This window comes from Apostichopus japonicus, chromosome 8 (assembly GCF_037975245.1).
Source record: "Apostichopus japonicus isolate 1M-3 chromosome 8, ASM3797524v1, whole genome shotgun sequence".
In the NCBI taxonomy this organism is placed as follows: Eukaryota; Metazoa; Echinodermata; class Holothuroidea; order Aspidochirotida; family Stichopodidae; genus Apostichopus; species Apostichopus japonicus.
Window position 1 is genome coordinate 19,334,524 of NC_092568.1, and position 18,495 is coordinate 19,353,018.

The 18,495-nt window shown below is 36.9% G+C and overlaps 1 protein-coding gene across 2 annotated transcripts in view; it reads left to right on the forward strand.

The window, feature by feature from the left end:
* The window catches only part of LOC139970939 (WD repeat-containing protein 27-like), a 69,240-nt gene that overhangs the window by 12,487 nt on the left and 38,258 nt on the right, over positions 1-18,495 (forward strand). The window contains exons 12-24 of one of the 2 annotated variants that reach the window (XM_071977018.1): positions 224-387; positions 938-1,132; positions 1,790-1,873; positions 2,165-2,277; positions 2,853-2,942; positions 3,752-3,945; positions 4,892-5,025; positions 5,921-6,018; positions 6,888-7,009; positions 8,047-8,144; positions 8,717-8,819; positions 9,329-9,427; positions 11,020-11,104. In XM_071977018.1, the coding sequence (XP_071833119.1) occupies positions 224-387; positions 938-1,132; positions 1,790-1,873; positions 2,165-2,277; positions 2,853-2,942; positions 3,752-3,945; positions 4,892-5,025; positions 5,921-6,018; positions 6,888-7,009; positions 8,047-8,144; positions 8,717-8,819; positions 9,329-9,427; positions 11,020-11,070 (1,545 nt within the window). In that variant the 3' untranslated portion in view covers positions 11,071-11,104. The remainder of the gene's footprint in view (positions 1-223; positions 388-937; positions 1,133-1,789; positions 1,874-2,164; positions 2,278-2,852; positions 2,943-3,751; positions 3,946-4,891; positions 5,026-5,920; positions 6,019-6,887; positions 7,010-8,046; positions 8,145-8,716; positions 8,820-9,328; positions 9,428-11,019; positions 11,105-18,495) is intronic. The other variant, XM_071977019.1, reaches the window with a different exon arrangement.

Consider the following 18,495-nt stretch of genomic DNA (forward strand, 5'->3'; position numbering starts at 1 on the left):
GATCTTGCCACTATGAGTACCAATTTCAGTGTTGAAGTGGATTTGTCACTTTATAAATATCTCTTTTTACCATGTTTACAATATAAGGAGGAGAAAAAAGTGATGTTATCCATTGTTAATGATTTGTTGGGAAAATCTTAAATTTTAATATCTAACCAGTGATGTATGTTTAAATTTATCCTTTTCTTTCAATGAATATTTCTTCCTTTTTTTTCCATTTCAGGCTATTTGTGTCTCTCTTAGTGCCTTTCAAAATTCTGTAGAAGTTATTGAAGTGACATTTCCATCAAACCATTCTCAGGAATCCTTGAATAATGAATTTTCAGAGAAGCTCTCCATGAAATTAGAACCTCCATCTACTGAGGAAGGAATTACTGTTGTAGCAAGGTAAAAACAGCTCAAAGCACAAATTGTGGTAAAGTGATCTTTCATGAACTGGAATTTTCACTAAGAAAAACCCCTTCTTCCCCCTTTAATGTTGTAATTATTGACATCATCACTTCTTAATTGCCCCCCCCCTCCTCTTCAAAAAAAAAAAAAAATACCTAAGTCACAAAGTAATGGTAAGAGTAAGTCTCTGAATACGTTCATACTGTTTCATGGCCATGGGGATAGGGGGAGGGGTGATGGAGGAGAAGTAAGTTGAATAGATTACAAGGCTTTTGTTTTTCAGTACCACTTTTAGGGACCTTAAGATTGTCCTTGACATTTAGAATACTAGGGCATTGAGTGATCCATGCTAAACCAAATGTAACAAAGTTATTTTCTTGGATTAATTAATGAAAGTAATACCCTGAAGGTGCTTGTTTCATCGTAAATTCTATCCTCCACCTTTAATACAGATATGCAAATCAACAAACATATATATATATATTAATTTTTATTTCAAATTACACAAATTGATACAGAACTGCCCTTTGCCGTCCATTTTCTACAGCACTCCACTTTTAGAGAGTTCCATCCTCAGATCTGAGATGATCCCTAGGACAGGAGGAGGAGGAAGGGGAGGAGGTGGGGCTACAAGCTCGAAGCAGAAACCAGCCGTTAGGAAACCAAATCAGAAAGGAGTACAGGACCAACCTTTGACCTTTCAAAAGAAGATCAAGTCATCAGGATACACTAGTGCTCCAAGGTATTCAATAATTGGACAATATGAAAAAAAAAACACATTTATTTCAACTTCTGATTTTTGTTGTTACAGTTGTATGTAGAAATTTGCATGAAAGTTGCCTAGTAATATTTTCTCCAATTGTAATAGAGAGTATAACTGGTATAAACAATAGAGTGAAGCAATCAATATAATAATATAACAATTAAGTTTTAGTTGTTAGTGTTTTCATGTTTAGGTATGTTAGTTTAGTTACCTTGCTGTCTTGTGTAGTATGATATGTTACTTACATTTCATAAAGACAGTAATTTTTAGTTTCGGAAAACAAAATAAGATTACAGTGTTAAAGTAGATATTAAGAAGTATGAAAAGTGATAAAATTACAGGTATATACACTGCATAACAGAGAGAGAAGAAAAATTTCTTAGCAAATGGTTTATTTTGTGTAAAGTTTTCTTCAGGCAAATGTTTCTAGTTGTGTTTTATAAAGTGAAATTTACAAATGATTAATTTACCTGATGACTTTTATTGTTATTTATTGCATTTTCATAAAAACTGGGTCTGAAATATGATTTTATTTTTTGCTACCAAACAGAATATTCAAAGATTATGTTTAGATAGTTTACTCTTGTCCTGTAAACTAATATGCATCAATCATTTTTGTGACTTTGTTACTTACAGAGTTAAGATGTTTTCACCAAAAACTGGTCATGGCAAAACCACTTCAGTTACCAGGACTAAACCCCATAGTACTGGAGGGACAAAGTAAGTTTCTGTGATGTCTGCTTTAGTGTTAGACATGAAAAACAAAACTATGGCACATACATTTTGGAACTTTAAGAAAAGTGTAAATTGCAAGTGATAAAATTCATGTCCATTTTATAATTTTACAGTGACATGAACAAGTCAAAATGCTAGTCAAGATATACAACAAGAGTTACATTAACAGATTGGAAGTTACAGAAATGTTTTTTTACGATCCTGTTATAAAAGAGAGCATAGCTGAACTGACATGATTTTACTTGACACCTTGTTACATTCCTTTTTTATTTTTAGCTCAAGGAGTATTTTAAAGGAATTTCCTATGAACTCGGATCCACCTTCTGCTCTGAAACAATCTCTGAAGATAACAGACCAACCAGCCCCTCTACTGGATCTCAAATTTTCAGGTCAGTAAATTATTTTGCTCACTTTTGTGCAAAATGTTGAAAATGAAAGATATTTTACTGTGAAACAACTTTAATTTTAATAAACTTGCACGGTATCTCTCTAAAGGGATGTTTGCGTTTCGCACCCTCTTAACTCAACAAACAGCTGTTTTTTTCCCCTCCTTCTTTGTGTTATCCATACTGTTATACTACAAGACAATTTATAAACTTCCTGCCTTAGTTTCCGTTTACAAATAATGTTTCTTGAAGTAAAACGAGAAGTGATGTTCTCAAAAGCAACATTGGTATAATCAAAAAAGTTTAAAAAAACATTGTTCTTATAATGAACAATAAACTTTTCAATCATTTTGTGTAAGTATTGAAAAAACAAACATTTCACATGCTCTCAAAACATTACCAAATGTTTTGAGAAGAATTATAATTTTATTACAACAGTATTCCCGGTTACAAAATTGCTATCTTTTTTTTTTTTTTTTCCAAGTACAGGCAAATGCTCTTAATACTGACATCTGCAAAGAGTTCTATAGCTTATCATAATTTTGCATTTGTTACTTTTATTAATTAATTTGTTCCAGGCGATGGTCAGTTTTTGGCATGTGCCTTAGGAGACAAGTCTGGTCAAGTCCTCAAGATGCCTCTGACTGGCAAAGGGACCTGTCTCACAGGTGAGGAAGGATGATAGTTCATGATAAAAATCAATTTTATATATCAGTCTTAAGGAATCACTTCACATGCATACATGATTAAAGAACGGGCATAGATTTTAATAGTTTGCATTATCCTAATTGTCTGAAATAGACAGTCCATTCAATATTGATGAAACAAGGTACCTTTCTAATGTAGTTCTGAGAAAAATTCAAATTGCAAGAAAACAAAACAAACAAGAAGGGAGGAAAAATTTATGAAATATTTTGGAAGAATGTAGTAATCAAATTTATTGCATAGCTACAGATTGACTTGGATAGAACATACATGGATTTTGTGTTCCAGGCATGACCAGATCATTATTTTCTGTCCTTCATCTCCATTGCCTCTCTTTATTCAGGTGTAGAAAGTGACACCTGAGAGGTAAATTGTAAATATAATTGCATGTGCCAATTTGTGGCTGTGGTACCCCATGGGAAGTCCCCAATGGGACATGTAGATGTGGCCAGGGAGTGACTGTTAGAATAGTGCACACTTGGTTGTGTGAGTGTGACAAGTTACAAATGACACCATGGGATAACTGTTGTAAAGTCATGTGAGAAGGCCTTCCTTGATACAAGACTGTTAACATTCAACTTTTACTCTTTTAATTTTCACATTTGTTAGCATAGAGAAAACAATAAATTTGCTCTCACATGCTTCATCAATGTATTTTGTATTATAATACATTTAAAAGGGATGAATCCCTTCATTATTAGATTCACTTAATTCTTGCCTGACATTTGAAAAGCAGCAGTTGTACATTTTTCTACTTTCATTTTTGGCAAAGGTCACAATGGACCGCTCAACACCATATCATGGAGTCATGACAACGCATGGCTGATAACATCGTCTGCTGATAAAACTGCTAAAGTATGGATGAAAGGCAGTGCAGATCCAATATTAACACTGAGCCATCTTAAACACAACATTCAGAATAATGATGTTAGCCTACCAGCCAGAGGCCCAGGATCTATTAAGAAGGTTAGTGTACCTTTAATAGTCAGCACATATCAGTACTGAGTCATCTTAAACACAACATTCAGAATAATGATTTTACACTACCAGCCAGAGGCCCAGGATCTATTAAGAAGGTTAGTGTACCTTTAATAGTCAGCACTGAGTCATCTTAAACACAGCGTTCAGAATAATGATGGCAGCCTACCACCCAGAGGCCCAGGATCTATTAAGAAGGTTAGTGTACCTTTAATAGTCAGCACTGAGTCATCTTAAACACAGCATTCAGAATAATGATGGTAGCCTACCACACAGAGGCCCAGTATCTATTAATAAGGTTAGTGTACCTTTAATAGTCAGCACTGAGTCATCTTAAACACAACATTCAGAATAATGATGCTGGACTACCAGCCAGAGGCCCAGGATCTATTAAGAAGGTTAGTGTACCTTTAATAGTCAGCACTGAGTCATCTTAAACACAGCATTCAGAATAATAATGGTAGCCTACCACACAGAGGCCCAGTATCTATTAAGAAGGTTAGTGAACCTTTAATAGTCAGCACATATCAGCACTGAGTCACCTCAAACACAGCATTCAGAATTGGAAGGTTAGAAGGACAGGCAGACTACTGACTTGACTTCCTGACTGCCATCCCCAACCCAACCCCGACACCACCCCCCTCCCCCTCAGCAAAGTTGTTAGTGAGAAAGGATAGGATTTGTCACCCATTTAGATTCAGAAAGCACTGTGTGCACAATTCATTTATATTAGTGCTCAATCAGCTTTCTGCTCCATTTTCACCTCTAGATAATCCTTTATTATTAAGGTGATGTCATCCTCTCCCAGAACCAAGTCAGTTTTTCTATTAATTGTTTACCTTTACATATCTTTTATCATTATTAGATATCCTCTGTCCTCTACCCCCCAATCAACCCAGAAACAATCTTCTATAACTTGGTTTTTTGCTTTCAGGATAATCCTTGCTTTACCAAAGAGATCAAACACAGCCAGTTTTATTACCTGGACAAGTTCATCATCCTTTCATCTGGCGGTAGTTTCTACCTGTACAAGTTCAGTTTGGATACCTCCGTCAACGATATTAAAAGGTTCGTCCTTTCTCGTATATATCAAGTGGATAAAGACACAGTCACATAGTAGTTTATATGTGTTATACCTGAAGAAAAGCAACTTTACTCTGGACTGAAAGATTCATTCATGATCTTTTAAGAAATCTCACCTTTCATCCAATAGACCAGCAATTCCTTCCTAGAAGGTATTCCTATTCCTATGAACTTCATTTGCATAGTACTTGGGAGGAATAATGTACTTCTTACTGCTAGAGTTATCCATCAGCATCTGTATATTAATAAACACATAAAGATGTACTTGATTGATATTCAAGCCTTATTCTCAATTGATTCACTTGATTAGTGTAGAGTTGTCTATTGAATGGTAGTTTGTACTTGGGATCACATCAATCTGATTTGCATAAACGCATAATATTTCCTCCTCGTACGACAACTGTTTCTCTCAAGAAGTAGGTCGTTGTCCTATATCGCACATCCTATTCATGGCAATATATCTATTAAGAAAAAAAGGCTCTCATTTAATGGAAACCTGAATTTTTCTTGTCTTTTTGGATAAAGCACTGAACTCCTTTTCAAATGGTTAACATTTACTGGATGAAGAATTTTAATTGTTTACAAGCACTCCTCTCGAAGAAATGAATGACACTAGTCCACTGTTTTCTTATTAAATTAGGGGACACCGGAACTTTTCACATGTTTAAACTTTCAAAAATTATTGTGTAATTGAATCTGCAAAATGAACTAAATAAACGATCAGTATTTTATATCTTAACAATGTAACAATTTATAAAGAATGGACTTAAACCAGTGATTTCATTTTTATATTTCTTTGTTATTTGTGGATATGATTGTTTGAGTTTCTCTTTGTAATTGCTATGTACTTGCCTTTAATATATTTGTTCTATATCGGCAGGTATGTGTCGAAGAGCAGCTACAAACTCGTTAAACAATTCAAGATGGAAGAGGCTAATCTGGTCACGTCACTGTCAGCTGCGAATTCATTCTATTCCTGTAAGGAAAAATCATTGTTTTTTGTATATTTGTCTGTATTTCAAGGTAGAGTTTATTCTAAGAGGTATAAAAGGGATCGCATTTGCACAGCTGTAAAACTATACTTGTGTCTTGTTTTCACGAAGGTGACAGTATTTTTGGCATTTTCAACTTTTTTAAGTTTACCTTTGACAAATCTCAGTCTTTGATGAAATAATCAGTTCATGGTTAATGAACGATACCCTGTGTCTCATATGAGACCATGAAAGAAGGACTAGGTAATTTGTAGACAATTTTAATCAGGAAAGAAAATGTTAACGTAAAATGGGATTTGAAGTTATATTTCTGAGGTCTCTGATTTATATCGCAACGTAACCAAGGAATAGTTTGATTCTTAATGCAGCTTTTGGGGCTTCTTTTTATCAGTCTCTGAATATTTATAGGATCCAAATCAAAAAGTATCACTCTTCTTCTTCTTTTTTTTCCCCTGTAATTTAGATCACACGAAGACCTTTTGGGACAATTTGTTTAGGACATATTCCCTCTGCTTCTATTTTGGGCAGCCTTACATTAATTAAAAATACATTATAACACTGTATGTAGTAACTCGCTTTGCATGTCTTCAAAGCAAATTTTGATATGATTTTGCTAGATTCTGCGGTTATGTAAGTTGGTAGTAAAACCCCATACAATGAAACGTAATAAAGTCACTACAAATATGAAGAACCCACATACAGCATGTAAAGTTTTTCAGATAAAAAACTCATACCCCCCTCTATATGCATAAGATTGCATAATCCTTAAAGTGTCTTATATTTATTTGCACAGTTTAAAGAGAAATGTTAGATTTATAATCTATTAAATACAATTTAATATCTTTTATCTTACAGATATAGTGCTGTGTTGTGGTTCTGACAAATCTATTGAACTCTTTGATTTAAATGCTGGATGTCGATTGTCGAAGATTGAGGAAGGTCACAGCCGTCCCGTTAATCATATCACTCAAAACTTGGTAAGATTACAAAACCAAATAAAGTTTTATCAAGCAAGATAAGATATCATACATGATAAAAGATATCATACATTACACACATACAAAACAAATGTGGTATTTTAAAAATACAAAAGAAAACAAACATGAACATGCCATCTGTGTCGCACAAAACCCTGCATTTTTCAAGTCATAGTCTACCACACATTGTCACACATTAGACTTCTTACCACAGAATGTCAAAATGTATACCTATATCAACCTGTGTTATGGAGTTTTCACACTTCTACCTGAGGGGGGTGGGGGGGGAGCCTGTGGCAATGTGTGACAAAGGGTGAAAAGTGGCAAATCTTTGTTAATGTGTTAATGTGCGTCAAAATCACACATTTATATGCAAAATCCTTGGTAATCACAGGTTTTGCCAGTTGTGAATTTGTAACATGTTAAACAGGATTTTTTGGAAAGAACTGTAAATGTGCTACAGCCATTGACCATAGACTGAGATGGTTGCATTAGGTGACCTAATAATTTCTGACCTGGGCTCTGACCGAAGGTGCTTGGTGGTGTAATACAGACACACAGAGAGACATACGGCATTCTCCATCTGTGCAAGTGTACTTACTGTAATTTCATTTACAAAGCTATAAAAGAACTATGTTCAATTGACTCTTAAAAGTATTGTCTTTCACATACTCTGTTGTCGTCGCACAATCTTTCAAATCATGATGCAGTTTACACAGAGTCCTAGAAATGCATCATAGAGAATAGTTAATAGTTCACAGCTGAGAATTAACAATAAGACAACAGACAGAGACAAAGAAATTAACAATAAGACAAAAGACCAAATTAACAATTAGACAAAACACAAAAGAGAAGAAGAATTTTGCAGACTTCCCGGTCCATCTCTGCAATACTATTCCGAAGATAAACACTTAAATGATTTCAATTTTTTGTATTATTGTGCTATTATGACTGATCTTTGTAATGTAACATATTCAAAGTTCATTTCATGTCTTTCAGCTAATTTGAATTTTTTTTCTCTGTATATATATATCCAGGGTTCCAACTACGCGAGCCTGAGTCCGTCCGCGTGTAATCTGTTTGCTACGTCAGCCGCGACGGATGGTATAAAGGTCTGGGATGTAAGGACTAACAGGTAGATTGTAAATTATGCTGGGAACGTTACTCTAAAAACCTGTATATCGAAAAAACAAACACTAGAAATAGGGAATATTAAAGTCATTTACAGGGCTGGTGTGAGCACTCTCGTAGCTGATCTAGGCCATCAGGGTATAGGTTCTGGTTTGTGAGCACATGTAACGGAACGCATAAATGGATCTGTAATATCATGAAAGTCAAAGTGATAGTATGATCAACATGGTTTACTTAAATCCAAATGTCACTGTTTAGAAATGTAACAGTTTTGGATGCTGCATGGGGGTCTAACTGTATTCCTTGATTGTAACCATATTTTGGATTATTAAGGGTATATCTTCAGTTCTGAGCATATCTCCCCTAATGATCTTAATTTATTTCTCAGGGTTGCACTGAACAGCAAACTCTATGTTCACTATTAAAAGCTAAAAAGAAAAAAAATTACAATTTTCATAATACTATTTTGTTGAATATGTGTGAATTTCATCCATTTTCAGTTTACTTTTAATGGAACTTAATCGATTATTCCCAGAACTAAAACTGGAGGTGATTTTGTTTCAATTTGCTCCACAGATGTGTCCGCAAGCTGGGGGGACACCTGAACAGGGCCCACTCTTGTGGAATTACGTTTTCTCCATGTGGGCAATATTTGGTCTCTGGATCAGAAGATAAAGCAGTAAGTTATCATAATGTAATGCTATACTGACTGAGCAGTGGTTTTTTGACCGGCTTACACTTGGATTTACTTTGTATTTACCTACTGCCTAAAACTTGTAATAGTAAGGAGCAAAATGGTGACATTTGAAATAAATGTGACACATCAATCAAAAAAATATATTGAAACTTCAGTCTCTTCACTGTAATTGATATCCTAAGGTCTATGCAATATTCTGTGTGTAGACAATTACTTCAAATTAATTAACTGGATCCTCTTCAGAAGTTCCTTCCTACCCACACCCCTCCCCCCCCCGTAAAAACATAACACCACTCTCTTTGAATCTGTCCCTACATACATCAAACCTGCCACCATCTGTTTCTATTAGTTTCATTGTGTTATCAGTTTGTTGATATCTCATTGTTTATTTGCAGTTTACTAAATTCCAAGATTTGTCAGATTAAAATAGGTCCATTGTTCAACAATTTGTTTGTTTACTTTGTTATAAAATGTTCTTATCTGTTACACAGGCGTACGTGTTCGACTTGAAAGAGGGAAGCGTCGTCGAGAAACTAACGGGTCACACCGACGTGGTGACTGGTGTGGCCTACCACCCGTTGTATCCTGAGGTATGTGCACTCCCCCAAGCAGTGTGAGCTTGTTAGATGTTCCAAAAAAGGGGGAATTTATTATTGTTGCATGAAGTACCAGGAATTGATAATTGATTGCGGGAAATTCCCCCCAGGAGAAAATATTTTTGCAGGACTCTCTAGATGAAATGCAGGAATCCTGCAATCGCACGTCCTAATGCGAACCACTGCTCCCAAGTTTGAGCCTGATCTTTTAGTAATAGATGGGACCAGGAAATAGTAGGTACCTCTCCTATCACTGATTACAGCAGGAGCGATTACAGGGAGGGATCTTCTGAAATTCTTTGGTACTCAAAGTTAGCTGCAAAGATAATTCTGAAGGACCTGGTGAAGAATACCTTCGGTATTGGAAAGGAGGAGAAGGAGGAGAAGAACGGGGGAGTGGGTGGGGAGAGGGAAGGAGCAAGGCTTGGGTTGGTAGACACTAGACAGTGATTAAATTTGGCTCATTTGATAATTCAGTAGGCCTGAAACATTTGATATCACATTCAATTATTGTTGGAAATTGACCAGAAATGTATGATTTGAGATCAAACAAGAAATGTGCATAGAGTTAGGCACATCCAACTGCAAACAGAATGAGGACCTACTGTGTTGATAATAAAAGGATGTCGCAATAGAATAGGCGAACTGCCCAGAGGCAGAATTATGATGCAAGGAAACTAACAAGTAGCAGATATGTCACTAAAAACACTCCTTGAAAGAGCTGGTGTCGACAAATCAGGCTGACGTTAAAATAGTCGCATGTTTGAGATGCAATAACTTACACATAAATAATCTATGGCTTTCTTGGTATTATCCCAGCTTTAGCTACCACATTGGGGACTGAAAAGCTTCTTATTCTTTTTGTTCAACTTCCTTTAACCCGTGTGATCTTTGAGTTAAATACAGTTTGCTTTTCTTGTTTGTTTAACATGCTGCTGTTTTCTATCATATATGATGTTGACTTTGTTTGCTAAGTAGACATAATTACACATGTTGTTGTTTGCCCGGATCTGTAATCTCCTCAAGGTGTTCTTATCGATATCGTCGTCGGTTAAGCACACAAAGTGGTAATGTTTGTACCGATGATAAAAACCGATTATCAAAAGATTGTAAAACAAGATAGTCGATGAGTACACATGAGGGAAGATAGCGTTGATAAACTTATAATAAAGCCAAGAATAAAGAATGTGAGCAAATATGGCTGTACTTGACAAAGGTTCCACCGTGGGTAACGACTGCAGTTGAAGCCGATGGTTGTTCCGGTACTTCTGTTTATTATGGTGTTCTTGCGGTGGCGTGAAATGATTTGCAGGTGTTTATGTCATAACTTGGAAGTTCTGATGCCTGATAAACACTTGAAGCTATTAGTCAGGTTCGAAACTATATTCCACAACGAATGCAAGGAACTCTTTAGAATTCTAATATGTAGAGTGTGAGGGGGCATCACCATACTCTGTCCCTTTCCCCCACCCCTCCCCCAAGCCACACCTTTAATACTCCTTTGGAAACTAAAAGTTTGTTTGAGGTGTTGTACATGTGAAGACAAAGGTGAAATGAAACATGTCTAATTTGTCCAACATTTGCAGGTGGTAACTGGTACCTTAGACGGAAACATACAACTGTTCAGTAACAGATGACATCATGAAACCGTGACGCTTTCTGGGAAACGAGGTGAGTCTTGTATTAACACCTTTCTGTGACAAGAGACCAACTTTAGACCCCTCCCCTGGTTGATGTAACATCCCACCTCTTCCCCCCTTACCCCTCCTTCCAGTAGAAAAGAGAGTCCAGTAGAAAAGAGAGAATAAGAGAGTCTTTTTCCTCATGCTCATATCCCCACAATTCCATATATGCCTGTTAGTGTATGTGGTGTGTCGTTGGGATCAGCACAGGAGAAAAAATAGTTACTCCCAATTAGAGTGTAGGATATGGTAAGGAGAGATATCTCATACATTTGTACTAGAATCTTCAGTCAGTTATGATCCTTGTACATATCCAAGCACCATAGGCAGCATAGGTGGAACAACCACAAGTAGGGAGAGGGGGAGGGGAAGTGAGGGGAGGGGAGCGGGAAGGGAGGGGAAGGGAAGGGAGGGGAAGGGAGGGGAAGGGAAGGGAGGGGAAGTGAGGGGAAGTGAGGGGAAGTGAGGGGAGGGGGTTGGAGGTGGCTTGAAGGGGACATAGCAAGCTGAATTGAATTGCTGTAGTACAACATATTGATGCTGCGGTATGTTGAAGCTGTTGTGGTTGTCAGTCTAAACCAGTAGCCTGTCAGCCAGCTATAGCTGGATATCATCTTCCAGAATTGAAATGTCACAAATGTTTGCTCTTTTAAAACATTTCATATTAATCCAAATAATAAGTCACCATTGTATCAATAACAAATATTGTCGTTTAGCTTCAAGTCAACAGTTATTACCAAGTTCATTTTTCACTATGTCCAGGAAGAGAAACCTGTTGGTGAAATGGCTGTTTAGATATCAATTCTGGATATTACAATAATTTGGGACAGGAATTAAATAATAACACCAACTTGGATGGGCAATGTTAGTGTTAGTTAAGTCGCAACATAGTAAATTATTTTGCCCACAAATTTCCATTTTCATATCAGTGATACATATATATACATGAATACAACAACGAAAACGTTGGGGCCTGTCTCAAGCTGAAGGGTGAGAGTTAATGATACATATTCTGCATAGTAAGTCTGTGGCCAAATCCGGAAACTCTTATTAGTTTCTTTATTTCTAAAGTTATATATATTTGAAGTAAAGGTATAGGTAAATGGCACATTTAATGATATGGTTATGGTATAGTACCCTAGAGTGAAGGTAAAAACCTGAGTTTCAAATACACCCTCCATTTCTTGTTGTTGCAGATAAAATAGCATATAAAGCAGTATGTGGTTTGTCGAACGATGTTTGAAATCACTATTACACTATCCTATGGACAATTAGAAAAAATTCAATTTTTGTGGCTATTCTCTAAATTAATTGGTGTGCAATAACTTAAAGCTGCCGACACAGTAAATTATTCTTATTTACTTAAAACAGATTTGGGATTTGGTATAAAAAAATAAACAAACATGCAGTGAAAGCTGACAGTATGTGGTCAAGCATCTAGTTACCCTCCATTGACAAATAGCGCCATCTATGGCAGTACTACAACTGCTAGTCATGATATGGCATTCTCCTTTTTGTGGAAGACAACCAGTGTAGGGAGAACCTTAATTATTATACATAACTATTATTATCATCTGGTGAATGCAGTATCTATAGCTAGATTTCTTTGTCACCTCTGGTTACCAGGGAAACCAAGAAGAGGAGGAATTCCAAGGTCCATCCATGCAGATATAACGCCTCCGGGTTTAATAATCACCGCTCAAGTGAAAATCCCAGAGTGGCCTCGCCAAACGTTTGGAAGTGGGAGGGCACAGCAAAATGGGAGCAATTTTTTTTGGGGGGGGCGCAGAATGTGGGTACTGCAAGCTGGGACTAAAGGCACCAGTGCAGCGCCATGTCGGTGTGGGGTCCAGGGTCCATGATCGGGTCATCAGAAAGCATGTACTTCAATCATGGGCAGTAGAAGTCAAAGCGTAGTGTATCCCCTGCCTGTAATTTTTCTTGGACATGGTCCATTTTTTTTCGGGGGGAGGGAACAGACATTTTTAATGGGATCTGGCCCCTATGTCCCGCCCCACCCCCTGCATAGTAATGCCACTGAAATCAGGTGCTTACTTTCACACTGTTTTTACTGGAAATGAATAACATATAAAACATACTGCCATTAAGTTAATGACAACATAGCATTCAAATAACATAAGCCAGATTAGCTATGGCTTAACTACACTATTGGTTGGCAGTTAATTCATTTGGTGATATGTTAGGGGTGCTTCATAACTACCTTTGAAGTACTTAGCCTCTACTCAAAGGACTATCTAGAATACACAAAAGGACATGGAGAGGACCTTGAAATAAATCCAGCTATTTAAATGAATCTATACCCCATACTGTTGATAGCTTAGTTTGTCTCGTAAGAGTGCATTGTATGGGGTATCGACAATTCTGGTATGTTTATGATTTATAGGGACTGAGTAACACCAAGATTTACATGTCTGGAATGAAAGCATGGAAGCTTACCTTTTCTTTTTCTTATTTCAAATCAACAGTTTAGACAGAAAAAAAAAAAGAGGGAATGAAAATAGCGGTCTATAAAATATTTTCCATTTGTTAATACAATGGTGTATTCAGGCTTTTTTGCCTAACAGGTCAAGGTTGCTTCATAGGTGTGATAAAAATGCCTTTTAAAGCTAAAATTAATCTTGCTTCAGAGATATTCTAACATGTTCTGTCAGGGTGTTAATATGTTTTTGGGGCACTAGGGCAAAAATGGGGGGAAAGTGCAAATATTGTGCACAATGAAGTGATGTCGATTGGGTACTTTAGTTGTAAAGTAATTGTGATGATTTTGATAATCTTTTCTTAAACTGTGATCCTTATAGATCTGGAACCTCATCAGCTCAAACTGATCAGGCATCCAACCAGGAAGGCTTTCCAAATATTTTGCCTGTCTGGGTAGATAATTTGCCTCTGATACTTACTGTAAGCAACATTGACAAACCATATGGTGGTACCTTAGCATAATCAACAAGATATGTGATATTAAATCATAAAACAGAAATGAGCCCAAACTCCCCCCCCCCCCACCTCCAATCCCCTCTCTATTTGTATTTTGTATACATTCAAAAGTGACACACTTTAAATTTTGAGTTAACCAGCATTGAGAGTTAAAACTCAGTAGTTTGAAGTCAAGATAAACATTCAGCTCCCCCTCACCTTCTCTGTTCAAATTAGGACAGGCAAATGTGAAACTATCATCTGGCTTCCATCAAATGTTTGATGAATTTTCTCTCTTTGGAAGATTTCATGAGTTTTATAAACAAATAGAGAGTATATAGGGCATACAATGATATCAGTAAAATGAGATGTCTGTAGAAATAAAAATAGTCTTTAACAAGAAAAATTTGATATACTCCCCACAAATGGTGTAGAGCCATGGAAAAATTCACAGAAATGGATTGGAGATGCATGGATTCTGTATGCAAGGTGTTGTTAATCCCCCCCCCCCCTCGCCCCATCACCCAAAAAGTTGACCACAACCTTGTGTATAGACCTAATATATAGCCTAAATATACCCCAGAATTCACCACATCATTCTCAAATGTTATTTTCTTCTTGGGGGGGGGGGCGGGTATGTCCCAACCCTCAATATATGGGAGTATAGCAACCCCATAACCACCATCTTAATTACAAAACCCTCCATCCACCTCTGGTATGGTATGGGTTGTATATATCATGGACCATCAATACTGCCACTCAAATATGTTGAGACATTCAAATAGTGATCACTCGTTTTTCAACATGAGACAACCTTAATGTAATACTTTCACTCTAAACTTACTCACTGCTTGACACATTTTACATCTCTTATATTTAAACATCACTCACTGTTTTGGAATAATTTTTGAATGTTAGAAGGGGGGGCGGGTGGGGGGAGGGAGGGAGGGTGGAAGAACTACAGAAAAAAAATTGTAGCAAATGTAGCAGCAATTTGAAAGTTGGGAACGATGTACTGTTAACTGTTAACATTTAAGTTAAGGTTAACCATTTGCCACATGTGTATACAAGTGTGTATGGTGAATGTTCTAGACATAAATGCAAAACAAATAAAACAATTATCTTGGTTTGAAGTAAGCTACTCATGGCCTCTTCTTCATCCAATCTTTATTCAATGATTGGCTTTGATATCAATGACAATGAGGCCATTGCCCTTGCAACTCCCCTTACTTCTTTTGACATTTTCCATGGATGTTTTACAATTATTGCTATCGGAATGGCACACTTGGCCTATTTATGAGTTTACATCCATCCTCGGATTTCCTGTTCCCGCCCACGGCCGGGCCGTCGGTCGCATTCTACAAATTTTTAAACTTTTTAAGAAGCAAGCTCGTTGGCTAGTCCACTTGAAAGCTCTGCTGCTCCATCTTTCATATTTTATTATATTGATTTATTTCATAATTTTATTATAAGGAACATGTTAAATATTCACCAGAAGGTACGTGGCTCATCACAGGTGTTTGATCCGATCCAGCTGTGTTTTTTTTTTGATTTACATCTTTTGCTTCGGAGAACTGCGTGAAGGTAGTTTGTCTCTTCAACCATCCTTCTCTCTACAGTTTGTTTGATTAAACAGATGAGTGATTCCAACATTTATTAAAAATGTCACAAAAACATTTTTTGGAACTATCTATTCTTAGAATTTAATTAATAAAGCTCCACCAGATTGTCCTGAACCCATCTTGCACATTTGATCCTTCTTTTAAAATCACAATTCTTGACAAGGTTTAAGTTTTCTTCAAGTTATAAATCTATTTCACTGTTAAAGGTGTTATTAACCAGACAAAGAACACACTTTGATAGAACACACTTACAGTAGCCATTCCTGACCAGTGCAAAAGCCACAACCTTTGAATGGCCTCATTACGACTAGTAAAGTGGTCTTTAGACGACAGTTGATGGTACCACTCAACCTTTTGTGTGATATTCTGCGTAATTTCCTTTTGCCTGATATTTTAGTTATTTTTCCAAAATACCATCAGAGATATTTCTGGGGATATTACACTGTACATCCACATTGCCTTTTCATGTATAGACATTCCTCACTTTTGTTTGCCAGGGGACGTCAACCGATTTCTCTATTTACAAACTTCTAGAAACGTTGCTTGCCGGTCATCAAAAAACTAAAAACGATTGTCATTTCATGGAATGCTTTCCGCTATTTATTTCTGTGATTGTAAATCACCTAGCAACGAAATTGTATTCATGGTATCGGTGTGCAATCGAAAATAAAATCAAGTGCTGTTTCTAAACAAAGTTCTCAGAAGCCGTTTAGTCTATTTAGGGCTGTTTGTAAGTAGCTGTTTGTAGTTCTTTTAAGCAATAAGCAGAATATTAAACCCATACAACCAGTTAAAACTCTGGAGAGCAGTCACCAGAACTTGAAATGTCTATTTATCTGCTGTTGAAGGCATTTTCTGGCACATTATGTAATCTGCATCTTATTGAAGACTCGCCCCAAACCGCGTTCCGCCCTCTTTCCGTTGCTTGCAAGTGAAGTTTTCTTCTTGTCGCTACAAAATGCAGACACAGTAATAAAAGATTGTTATCTTTTATCTGGACCTGAGATCAGGGAGTTCCATAACAACTCCCTGCTGAGATGTCCATCCCTGCTATGTACACTGTGTTGTGGTTATTGACCATAGCTGCATGTTTTGACTGTACACTAGTGTCTAATTACCGACAGTAGCTAGCTGTGTGTGTATTTCTGGGATCGATGGTGGTGTCTAACACTTCTGTTACACCTCATTCGAAACTAGGTCAGATGACCGGCATTTGACGTTTCTTTGTGCGCGCTTCTTCAGTCCCTTTAAAGGTCATTGGTATTTGGCCCAATTATGCTAGAAAGTTAATTAATGGTCACTCTTGCTCCAACTCTAACAAGCATATTACGAGCACACTCAAATTAGTTTTTTCTTCATTTTACTGTCTAAGTAAGCCAGTCGTTGATGTCTGGAATTAATTTGGGAGACCCCCCTGGAAAAGTACTTTTGAAGACTTCTAGCAATTTTAAGCATGCTTAAATCTTGGGGCATTACGGTGACCTCCCTATCTCCCCCTCTTAACCCCCCCCCCCACCAGTCTCTCTCTTGTATCACAAGAAGGCAACAAGTTATCAAAACAAAAGTCTTGCTGTAATGTACATATAGATGCAGTAAGCTATCTTTGCTGTGAACATGTTTTTAAAAATCCTGACACTGCAATTGTTTGTTTCCTTGCCGATTTAGAGTAGCAAAAATTTAGCCATATTTGAACTATTTGAAATGTTTTGAATATTCTTCTGTACCCCTTCTCTCTCCTACCTTCGCCCCTTCATTTTTCCACACCTTTCCCGCTCACCCTCTTCTCTCCCCTCACCACCCCTACCATTACCCTCACTACCCCCTCCCCTCATCTCACCACCCCTCCCCTCCCCCCTGGCTTGCCCCACCCTCTTGTCTAGAAGCCAAACAGTTAATAGGCAAAGTATATGAATGTAAACCATGTAAGTTCTGGGAGTCTGTGTAGCTAAGAATCCTGACACTTTAGTGTTTATTCAATGTTGCACATTTTAGATAAGAACATCTGGTTGTCCCTAATCTGTTGATGTGTATTTGACCAGAAAAAGAAGCAAATCTGTGAAGAAGAAAAAGAATGACAAACTTATTATTCACGGTGATAAAAACCTCAGCATTCCTTTTCCATAAATAGTAAATTAAGAAGCTCGGCCATGTGGAACCACCGATATCCAGCTTGTCTTGTTTGTTTCATTGTTGTTTTTTGCAGGCTACTGATATTTTAGGGAGGTTAACTCTTTTTGTCCCATAAACAAGGTCTTTGTGAGGACCCACCTATCTTTTTCTTGGAGTGCTTCCAGCTCTGTCAAAAGGAATTTGTTACCAGTTTTTGTTTAGTTATATTATTCTAATGCTGTGAAAAGAAGCTAATTGCTTTGAAATATTTTTTTCTTTATAAAGTGACAGGGATCAAAAGCAATGTTTTGTGTAATAAAGTAAAAGGCAGGTTTGTTTGCAGTGATGCCTTCACTTGAAGACAGCACTGAAATTTAATCAAAGGTTCTTTGTAAATAGAGACAGAAGTGGTAATATGCGATGTATTCATATTGTAAAGTATCAGAGGAATTTTGAGTTGATTTCTTCATTAATAATCTGTAAATGTGTGCCGAGTACAGTATATAGGTTGGTGAGGTATTGTGAGGAAGTAGGTTTGCTCTCTGACCTACTTCTTCTGCCCTCCCCCTCCACTGCCCTCTCCTACGCCCTCAACGCACCCACGTCCTTTTCACAGAGAATTATGATACAATTCAGTGGTTTACTATCGTACGATACAACGAAAATCAAATACAATTAACCCATATATAGATACAGAAGCAAACTACAATATTAT